A 12270-nucleotide genomic window follows, 5' to 3' on the forward strand; every position below is an offset into this window, starting at 1 on the left:
TCACATCCACAGTCATGGGGTAGAAATCTGTCTACAACAAGAACCATTGTTCTGAAACTACTTTCTAGGTGCCGTAGCATTGAACAAATGAGCAAATATAATGATGATGTTGAAGCCAAGTTCCTCACCGTTGGAGAGGTCAAATACGAACAGGAATAGCTAAAGCTAGAAGGTTGAATTAGAATTTGATACATCAGTGTGAACTCATGACTTTTCACGTTTTCTTTTTCTTAATTGGTTGGTTTATCTCCACACCCAGCTCTGTCTTTTGAAATCATCTAGAAGCAATGACATCTCAGCAGCAATAAACATATCTAATGCCCAGATCTTGATTTATAAAAAGAATTCCCTATTAAAGGCAGCCATGGACCACCAGAGAAAAGGGGAACATCAGAGCAAGAAAAGTACAAGATGAATCTGGAACCTTTTGTTGTCCCAGAGTATAAAAAAGTACCCCCAAAATGATAAGGATACATCAAAAGGACAGAAACCAGTGTGAGGCAGTTTCTATTAGATAAAAAACTCTGGAAGTATTCAGGTAGTAGAAAGAAACACAATGTACTAAAAAAAAAAAAAAAGAAAGAAAGAAAGAAAGAAAGAAACACAATGTACTTCAAATCACTGCACTTCTTAAGAGTTAATGTTTGCGGTTAAAACCATCAGTTAAAATTGCTTTAAGAGAAACAAAAATATACCTAGATTCACAGTTTAAAATATTTCACTCCTTAGGAAACAATATTTACCATTAAAAAGTCATGACTAATATATTTCATCTCAAAATACAAGGGCAATATTTTAGAGCTGATGGATATCAGAATAACTAATTACATGTACTAGCCAAATATTAATAAAGCATTTGAAGATATTTTTTCCTGAAATTCCTTCTAAAAATTCTAATTTCCATAATTGAAGTATACTCATGGAGAAGTCACCCACTAAAAGGTCCAGGCATTCTGAGCCTGTCCTCTCCCACTTCAGTCATGTCCAGAATCAAGCACCACTTAACATACATTCTGGGAAATGCATTGCGATTTCATCGTGGTGCTACCACCAGAGTGAACATACAAACCTAGATGGTACGGCCTACTACACACTTGGGCTGTATGGTGTAGCCTATTGCTGTACTACACACTGTAGGCAATTGTAACACGTGGTAAGTATCAGTGTTATCTAAACAGAAACAGCACAGTAAAAATATGGTATAAAAGATAATAAATAGTTCACCTGTATTGGGCACTTACCATGAATGGAGCTTACAGGACTAGAAGTTGCTCTGGGTGAGTCAGTGAGTGAGTGGTGAGTGAATGTGAAGGCCTGGGACATGACTGCACACGACTGCAGATTTATAAACACTGCACACTTAGTCTACACTAAATTTATAAAACAACATGAGATTAAATCAAACACAAGAGAAAATGATGCAATCAAGAGCCGCGGTAAACACAAGATGTCTGAGGCTGCTGCCGGCATAACATAGCATACTGTTTTAACAGTAACTTTTTTTTTAATAAGTGGAAAGCATACACTCTAAAATAACGATACAAAGTAAATACATAACCACTGTGCAACGATACACAGTAAATACATAAACCAGTAATGGTCATTTATTATCATTACCAAGTATTATGTACTGTGCATAACTGTGTGTGCTACACTTGCACATGACTGGCAGCACAGTAGGTGTGTTTTCACCAGCATCACCATAAACGTGAGTAATGTGCCGCACTGTGACACGATGGCTCCGATGTCACTAAGCAGTAGAAATTTTTCAGCTCCTTATAATCTTTTGGGACTATTATATATGCAGTTCTTGACCAAAATGCTATGCGGTGCCTGACTGTAATTAAGAAATAAAAGGCACAGATTGTTTTGAAGTTGAAAAGAGCTGAAGACAGTCCAAGGGAAATGCACTTAATATCAACTGTAGGTAAGTTGACAAAAGTTTAACAAATGAGACTGTAGAAGTATTACCATCGTCATTCACTTACTAATAATCCACCAAGACACTTGAATTTAAATACTGATTTGTCATAAAGTTTTATATATATTTGTTCTGGAGTTCTGAGAGACAGAAACTACAGTTACACATTTATGGGCTCTCGGCCAAAGAGTCCCATTTGAATCCCAAGCAAAGTATGTGCGTAAGAATTCAAATATAGAAAAACACTCTGACTGGAAGTAACATACTAATTTTCTGATTTAGAATAAGTCAGTTTTAGATGACAATATAACTATAGTTTTTAAAGTATGTTTTTGGATGGCTTAAAGGTTGATTCTGTTTATCCTGGTCCTACTTTTCTAATGACCTAAACCTGAACAAGTAATGTCCCATTTCCAAGATGAAATAAATTTTATTGTATCTTATTTCATTTTATTTAAAATTATTTATTTAAAATTATTTTAAAATACCAGTTTAAAGAAGCAGCAAAACCTGATTTTTTTTCAAAAGATATTTTATGGAGAACACAGACCACAAAACAGACGGAATGAGCACGTGTCCCACCCCAAGGCCTCTCATTCCCACCCCCATAGCAGCCCCTGAGGCACCAGCATACAATCCCAAGATTCTGAGGAATACGCAAAATATGGCTCCAAGCAATAACTGAAGTAAAGGTTCTGGTGTGATCAGAAAAAGGTTTTAAGATGCATAAGGAAAAAAGACATAAAGAAATTGAAATGTTAATAGTGATTATATTTGGGTAGTAGAATTGTGAGTAATGTTTCCTTCTTTTTTTATTTTCCAAATTTTCTATAGTCGACAGGAATTATTGTTAGAAACCTAATAAACTTTATTTTTAAAGGGCATAAGTGTAATTACCCTCCCTGTAATGTATTGTTTTGTAGTACATAACAGAAAAAAGTTTCTGTACCACAATAAATGCATTTAAAAAATACATATATATACATATACACACAAAAAAATGATATAAAGATTAGAGATACAAATTTAACAAGATAACAATTTGACAATATAATTAGAAAGGCCTGTTTATATTTGAAGTACTTAATATTTTATCATAATAGATCAGATATATTTAATTGTTTCCTTTAATAGCCTATTCGTTGAATTGCCAGTAAAGCCAGTTACTAATTATTCTTGGAATCAAAAAAGAGGTTAAAAAGTTAAGAAAAAAAGTGTTCCATGAAATCTACTACTTTCAAATAATAATTCTTACATTTCCAAAACATATCACTCAAGCTAAACACTATAATTAAGATACCAGTAACATTTCCTAGACAAGTAAATGATCATTTAATTATATTTGCCTCTGGGAAACAGAGAGAATAAATATTAACCATGGTTTTGAAATCAAAATGGAGATAATATTAGGCAGGTGAGGGGGCAGTTATGATACAGTTACAATACATAGGGTTTTTTTACATATTAGTAATTAATAGTATTTTAATTTCCTGTATTTCTACCTAGACTTGGTTATCTATCCTTTTCCTACTTTCCTAATCATCTTACTACATGTACTATTACATATGTTTAAGTCTGAGATTGCAGAAATAGCCTGACACAGAACCACTCAGATTCCTTTCTTTTTGAAATTTTCTTGGCTGAAACCTAAATCAACAAAGTATTAGTGTTTTTATAATGTAAGTAGCCTTGAGTGACTGAAATCATTACAAACCTTGGAGGCTGGCAAAAACTGATCTTACATTTTTTAAGAAAAATTGCCTCTGGTATGCACAAACTAAAAAAAAAGAATAAATTAAACAGGAGTTTTTTAAGCCTTCATTTCCACAAACCAGTTGTTTAAAATAAAGTTTGGATTCCCAGAAACTTCAAATAAAATGGATGAAAACAGAACTATTTGAGTTTAAGATAGAGAGAGTGATCTGGAGACCCATCTGCTTTATTTCCTTACCCCCATCACCCTCAACACAACGTCTGGTAGAATCCCTAGGGATAATTTTAAGGAGAGGGGAATGAGAAACTCTGGTAGAATACATGGGGGGAGGGGGGGAAACACTATTCAAGCCATCATTATAATATAATTGTATATAATTTTATGTGTAAATTATATTTGAATTCTGTTGGAATAATCTAACATACTGGACACGCGATGAACAATTAATAAATAAACAAAAGGCATCAGATTGCAATCCTCATTAGGACTGAGAGGCACTTCAATGGAGTACAACAGAGGACAATCTGAAACATACTTTATTCCAATAGGTCAACCTACAGCACCTAAAATAGATTGCAGTCAATTCTCATTACTCACAGTAGTTATGGTGTATAAAGTCCTGCAAACATTGAATTATTGAATACAGGATTAGATTTCTGAAAGCTTCTAGTTATATTTTCATCAACCAATCAATAAAGGTAACCCCGTATAACACGGCATTTCAATAACAGGGTTCGAGAATTGGGGAAAACCCTCGTATAGCACAGCATCCTAGAACACAGTTTCACTCTAACACAATTTGAGAATTAGAGAAATCCCCAAACAACACAGAGTGCTTTACCGTGTTTTTCCGAAAATAAGACCTAACCTGAAAATAAGCCCTAGTATGATTTTTCAGAATGACATAACCTGAACATAAGCCTCAATGCGTCTTTTGGAGCAAACATTAATATAAGACCTGGTCTTATTTTCGGGGAAACACAGTAAGAGATTTTAAGAGCAAAATATATCTCATTCGAAATTAGGGAAATTCCTGAACAACACAAAACGTAATAAAAGCTTAGTAGTGATGATGAAGAAAACATTATTTAATACATATTAATATGCTATACTTTTGATGAAAATTGCTTTAATAAAGATATTTCTCTTAATTATAAAAATAGTATGTTTTTTTTAATTTTTGAAACCTAACCCCCTTTTTTGTACGAGTTCTTTATTTCGTATAACACGGATTCACATAACAAGGCATTTTTCAGGAAACTAACAACCATGTTATATACAGGATTACCTGTATATAACCTTGTTTTATGTATGTTTGTGTTTTAGGAAACCTTGTGTGTGTATATACACACACACACACACACACTCACACACATATATTCATTAACATTGAACTCAAGGCCAACAGAGGACTATAACTCATTCCTGAACGAAGCTTGTCTAACACATGCATTTTCTCTTTAAAGCACATTACAAACTTCTTACACTTACGAACACTAGACCGGGCTACAGTACTTTAGCACTGCACGTAGGAGCCATTTTAAACAGCAAAATCACCAGCAAAAAGCACAAAAATAAGAAAAAACAGTATTAAACAGATCACAAAAAGGACACTTGACTACAGTATGAGAGCTGAAACAAAAGGCAGACAGAGCATCACTTTGTTCCAATTCTTTTTTGTTGCTGAGTGCAAGTGCATGTCTGCAAATGACCTTGAAAGCGATCCTGAGTATTCGCTTTTGGGTTACAAAATAATTTCAGGAAGTAGGTGAGTTTGCAAATACAGAAACCATGAATAAATAATAAGAATAAACTATATTTTCTTAGACAATCAAGTCTCATACAATATTTTTATATAGACACAAACCATGAGGATTAGTGTGTCGAGAAGGTTCTAGACAGGCAGGGGAAGAAAAAGTAAAAATCAGAATTAAAATGAAGGCTCAAAATTCTGCATCGACCATATCCATTGACACTTTAATAGATCTGTGGCAGACTGCATTATTGTTACGAATCCATCAAACTTTCCTATATCCAAAACCTATGACATGTGATACTATAGATCTTCTCAATAAAGACTGGAAATATTTCTCCACTGTACTGATGTTACCCATGATCATGGGATTTGTTTTGGCCAATGGAATGTTCATGGACATGATATGAGCAAAGGTTTGAAATGTGCTTCCAGAGTTGGGGTTTCCTTCTTGTATTTCTGTCCTCACCACGAGAAAAACATGCCTTCACAGAGTCCACTGGTGCAAGGAGGAACAGACAAATACAGAACAGACCTAGACTCTTTCTGCACCTTGGAGCCAAGCCTAGCCAAGAACAGCCAACCCACAGATACGTTAGCAATTATAAATAAGCCATTAAGTTATAGCATTATTGTGGCTATAGTTAATTGATGTTTAATATACTTATACATTAATTTTTAAATATCATTATCCCACTAAAAATCTTTATATAAAAAAGGTTGACGAGACCCTCTTTCCTTCCTGTCCTAAAGCCTGGTACATAGTAGTTTTTTGGTATGTTTCCAAAGATGGCTGCATCCATATCTCCTATCCCACATGATATTTAAATGTGATCTTGCCATTCACCCATCAGTTGGTAGTCTATCTCCCCTCTCCCTAAATTTGAGCTGTCCCTATGATGTTATGTAAAACTTGAAAACAGATCTTTTTGAAGAAATCTAGAGTTTCCATGTTCATCCTTCATGAAACCCAGACATCAAGCAAGGAGTCAGACCCCACGAAGTCTACCACTTTATGAGAAATCCCAAACTCGACATGTGGAGTGGGTGGAGGGGAAAGGGAGAAGGGTGGAAGGGAGAGGAGGAAGAGAAAAAGAGATGCCATGGGATAGAGCACCAACTGTAAACCACCTGAGTGAGGCCATTTTGGACCTGATAACCATCCAAGTGACCCAGCTGACATGATATGGAGCAGAAGAACTTCTTGGTCAATCCACAGAATTGTGAGAAATAACAAATTGTTTAAAACAAGACACTAATTTTTGGGGTGAATTAGGGCAACTCAGACAAGTTGTTAACAAATGTGTGCTGAATTAATTAAATTCACTAAAATATGTCATATTCTGTTTAATGCTTACCTTGGTGTTGGCCATGTCTACAATATACTGGTCTCCTTTTATACATTCCATTACTTCAAAACCATCTCTGTCAATCACTTTGGCTTGAGAGCTTCCAGATACAACAAGAATCATATCTCCTGTGTTACTATACTGTAATGACTTGATCTGATGGCTATGCAAAAGAAAAAGAAAATAGTCTGGTAAGATCCTGACCATAATGTTTATACTTTAACCACATTAAGCACTGTCAGAGAAAAAGTCACACAACTGCACAAATTAATAATTCTACAAAATCAGGAATATCAACCTCAAATGGGCCCTCAACACCAGTGGCTGTTCTGTTGGTTCTCTCCTCCCACTCTCCACAGCAATCCATTCAAATCTTCTCTACTTCAAATCTTCAATCCAACCAACTCTCCCTCCTCCAGCTGTTGATTCTTACAGCTCTTTCCCAAAAGAAACAAATAAGAACTGCCTCAACTTCCTCCCGTTAATGTTATAAACTTACCTTCATCTGAACTCTCTTCTTCTCTTTGATTACAATATTGGAAATGAACCACTTCTTGCACAAAGCAGTTATACTACCTACATTCTTGATCCCATTCTTTCCAGTCTCCTCAGGAACTTCTACTGAGTATCTTCTCTCTCTTCCCCTTGACAGGTTTGCTGTTTGAACAAGTTTTCATCTCCTGCATTATCTCTTTAGCACCATAGTATTCTTTCCACCCTCCCCACTCCACTAAAACTAATCTTGCCATTGTGGCTGTAGTGAATTTTGTGGCGTGCCACCCAGATCTACCCCTCCAGGGTCGAAGTACTCATTACCCCAGATCCCAGGATCTGGCTTACTGATGGCTAACGACTAAACCCCCAAGAATTTCCCTAAGTTGCAGAGAACTCCCTCACCCAAGGTTATGTTACCATTCCAAAGCAGCTCACATTCAATGACTGGTTGACAAGCAGAAGGTGGCCCAGGCCTCTGCTTCAATATGGGATGTCTTGGAAGGGTTATTCTAGCTTCAGCAAGCCCTGCAGGATCAGTTGAGGCTGCTCTTGCAATTACATGGCAAGTCAATTCTCCATCTTCCTAATGCTCCTTCCCTTGCACCTTTTCTCTCGGGGATTGATCCCGGAAACACTCCTCAACAAACCTCTTGTATGCAAATTCTGAAGTTTCAAAGTACGTTTTTGAGGAACCTGACCTGAGAAAGTTGGTATCAAAAGTGGTCCTATGAAGTGGACTCCCAAATGAGATTTTGGAGCAGTATCAATCCCTGACTAGCTAGCAATGAAGAACCATCACTGATGGTATGCCATCTCTGATGTGTATAGCAGTGCAATGGCAATTTCTAAAAGGTTATCAGAGAAAGGGAAGGCACTGGCTGGCTGGTGCAATATTTCAGGCATTTAATTACTACTACAAGAAAAATAGTAATTAAAAGAACTATGGAATTGGATAGCTATTGCTAGGGGCAATCAATACAACGAAGACAATGAAAGGCTCAGGATGATTAAACACCAATTAAGGACAATATTGAGAAGACAGAGGTCATCTTTGGTAACACATAAAGACAGGGTTATTGTTCTCTGTCAGGTCAGTGGTATGCAGTCACTGACCCGGGAAAGAGTGTTTTTCTAATTCTATTACAGAGGAGGACCAAAAGCAGTTAACTTTCCCACACAACCCATACAACCAACAGCAGCATACACTCACATGCTTGAACCAGGGCTATATTAAACTGGCCCTTTGTCAAACATAGTCCCAAGGAACCTGGACAATCCAAAGAAATTCATTCTGGTCCATAATCTTCATATCATTATGCTAATTGAATCAGATGAGCAAAAAGTAATGAGTACACTGATAAGAAACATGGTCTCAGGGAAATGAGCAATAAACCCTAGAAAAGATCAAGAAATCGAGACCAAGGATATGTTGGGAAGATGCACGGAGATCGAGATATGAAAATGGACACCAAGTATGAAAGTCTTTGTATCACATGTTAACCACAGAAAACATCAACTTCAAAACAAGTAATGAACAACCAAGCAATTCAGTTGACCTAACCAAGCAATTCAGTTGACCAAGCTTTTATCACCTACCCCGTTGCTAATGCAATAGTCTTATAAATAAAATAGCAGTGGTGCAAAGGATGAAAGTTATGTATGGGACCAAGAACAACTCTCCAAAGTTGACCTAACTGTTGCTGCTGATGAAGGTCCATCAGAGGCCTTTGGTGAACCACCTTTCCAAAATTAACACTAAAAATTATTAATTTTAAAAAATTAATAAAACAAAAGCAACAAATGAACAAACAAAAAACAACTTATAGATATAGACAACAAAATGGTGGTTCCCAGAAGAGAAGGAGGGTGGGGGTGGACGAAGAGGGTAAAGGGGGTCAAATATAAGGTGATGGAAGGAGACTCTTTCAGTGATAAGCACACATTAAACAAGTGTAGTATAAAGTTGTACACCTGAAATTCATATTAACTAATGTTACCCCAATAAATTTAATTTTTTAAATTATATAACGGGACGGGGATGGTTCTCAAATGTCCCTAAGAATGAAGCTGTGTAGCTCACCTCATCCTGTTTGTTATATCTCCGTAGGACTATCACCATCTGTTATTATACGTGCTTTGTTTGTAGTTGGTCTTTCCTCACTAGATGGAAAGCTCTATGAGGACAGGGCTATAGTTATATAGTATCCTACGCTCAAAACCTGAAACAATACCTGGCACACAGGAGGTGCTCTATATTTGCCAAGTGGATATAAATTTTAGAAAAATTCCACCTATATCTGTCTATGATATGTATAAACATTAAAAAGGAGGTTACAATATGTACAGAATGGTACTCATTTTGTAAAATAAAGTATTTACATATGGGAGTATGAAAAGCTAGAAGGACAAATACCACAATGTTAATAGTAGTTACCTCCATGTGGTAGGAATGTGTATAATTTGAAAAATATATATACATAACTGTTAGGGCAAAATGAAATATATATTATTTTAACCAGAAAGAGTAAAGTATAAAATTCTCCCAGAGCCTGAAAAATTATTAGAGTTGTAAAATGAAAAAATATCTACCCCAGAGAGGAGGAAAGCTATCACAACAACTGCAATATGAGTATGTCAGCCTTATCCTAACTACTGGAAGACCGGTACTGTCCAAGAGAACTTTCTGTGATGATGGAACCGTTTCACACCTGTGCTATCCACCACAGTAGCCACTAGCCACATGTAACTATCAAGCATTTGAAATATGGCTACTGCAACTAAGGAACTTAATGTTTCATTTTATTTCATTTAAATTTAAATAGCCACAGGTGCCAGTGGCTAGTGCACTGAACAGTTCAGCCATTAACAATACGAAATAAACAACATAAAACAGTCACCACTTTGGAGCAACAGAAGATTCTTACTGTCTCATAAAATAGATGAAAAGTGAAATACTAAGTAAAATGTTCTTTAAAAAAAAAACAAAAGAAAAACCTAATGAAATTTTTATAGGCCATTTGGACAATAAAACTACCAGTACTAAAAAATTCATTGTGCAGTCCCTAACTGTCTCTTTCAGACATAAATTTAGAAATGACTATTGAAATAAACACCTCAGGTAAAAAAATTTTTATTCACCATGCTAAAAAACTGTCTATGACATTCTTCAGAGATGGCATGGTAAAGTATCAGACAGAGCCATTTTAAAGGTATGCTATCACAGGTGCCATCCTCTTTAAAAAAAATTCCCAAATAAATACCAACGGAAAGAACTTATACACCTTAAATAGATAATAATACACAAATCCATAAAGAATTCTTATGGAAAACCAACTTAATAATTGAAGTCCCAAAAATAAAATTTCTCTTTCAAAAATAAAAATGAACATCTTTTGGGGGGCCGGTAGGCTCAGTTGGTTAGAGTGCAGTGCTCATGACTCCAAGGTCGCCGGTTCAATTCCCATGTTGGGCCAGTGAGCTGAGCTCTCTACAACTAGATTGAAAACAACAACTTGACTTGGAGCTGAGCTGTGCCCTCTACAACTAGATTGAAAACAATGACTTGACCTGGAGCTGATGGGTCCTGGAAAAACACACTGTTCCCCAATGTTCCCCAATAAAAATTTTTTTTAAAAAATGAACTTTGGTTTTTTTAAAGCTGTCTTCATAGCTTCATTTATGAATGTAACTTTGTTAGCAAAAAATCAATTGAATTCCCTGATTTATCCTAACAGGCCAATCTCAAAATAAAATAAAATAAACTTCAGTGATAAGACAATTTTTAACAAAATTTTAGGCTATTTAGTCCAATTTACTTTCTGAGCCCATAATTTCAAGGCTGCGATATAAACGGGTGTTTCAGAAAAAAAAGATAAAACTATTAACTCATAATTTTGTCTTCTAGAAACAGTATACAAAAAACTAAATTTTACGTGTGTCTGGCTAGGTCTCAATAGAAGTATTCTTCCTGGTTGGTTAGCAAATCCAAATCAGACACTTACCAATGAAATTGCTTTTCTGCACAGCCACCAGTAATGAAAAACTGCTGCTCAAAATTTATACTGACCATTCCTCCTAAAATGCTGAAATTCTACCTGATAGTTTTTGACATATTTATTCTTCAAAAGCCATTCTTAATGTACTAATTCACAGTACTGATGCTAATGGCATAGATAATTCAAACAAAGATCCGAGTGGGCTCTGGGGTTAGAATGTGTGACAGTGTGAGGAATTTCACCATAATGCCCAAGACAAAAGCATCAAGGTAGATGAGCAACTGAAGCTCCCAAACCAAATGTTCATAAAAAAGGAACCCAGAAAAGCCATGGTGGGACTACTGCCTGGGCCTTTTCTTCCTAAATTGGAAACGCCTCTCTGAGCACATGGCATCCTTCCTAAAACACTGGGAATGAATGAGGTCCTCAGCAAAATTCTGACCAGAGTCCCAAATTTAAACATAAGTCCATAAGAAGGTACCAGGAATAAGATATAAAATGACATGTTTGATCAAAGGTGTCGGTTGTCCATTTATTGCCTCTCATCCAAATTCACCCTCATGGCCTGCTCTGCAAACTGAATTGGGGGCCTTCAAGTATTCTTCCTTTGCCAGTCGGCATGATGTTAAGTGTTGTAGGCAGAGGGTGCTGGAGAGACACTGCAGGAGGAATGGGTTTTCCTCCTGGGCTAGTGTGTTCCTCTTGGTAGGCTCCTGCACTGCACACGGCTTCTCCAGGGTCCGCTCCTGCTGCTGGTGCAGCTTCTCCACCCAGGCTCTTGACGTGCACAGCAGTCCACAGTTGGCAGCACCAGCAGCTTCCCCCAGCACCTTCCTCAAGTGGTTTTGCAGCAGAGTGACCCTGGTGAGACAGGTTTCTGGCAAAGTCGGCCATTGCAGGACCACAGCACCTTCTTTATCTTTCACAGAGCCACAGCCTTGCCCTCTCAAATAAGGTCTGGATCTCAGTCCTGGAGGCCTCTTCCTTGAATGTTTTATCTCTACCCTAGGGGCCGTGACTGCTCCTTCTATCTGCTATTCCTA

The 12270-nt window shown here is 36.7% G+C and overlaps 1 protein-coding gene across 1 annotated transcript in view; it reads right to left on the reverse strand.

Annotated features, from left to right (window-relative positions):
- WDR70 (WD repeat domain 70) overlaps positions 1 to 12270 on the reverse strand; it is a 253902-nt gene that overhangs the window by 175212 nt on the left and 66420 nt on the right. Inside the window, exon 8 of the mRNA XM_081053278.1 lies at positions 6747 to 6900. Within this exon, the coding sequence (XP_080909404.1) occupies positions 6747 to 6900 (154 nt within the window). The remainder of the gene's footprint in view (positions 1 to 6746; positions 6901 to 12270) is intronic.

Source organism: Rhinolophus hipposideros (assembly GCF_964194185.1).
Source record: "Rhinolophus hipposideros genome assembly, chromosome: 7".
In the NCBI taxonomy this organism is placed as follows: domain Eukaryota; kingdom Metazoa; phylum Chordata; class Mammalia; order Chiroptera; family Rhinolophidae; genus Rhinolophus; species Rhinolophus hipposideros.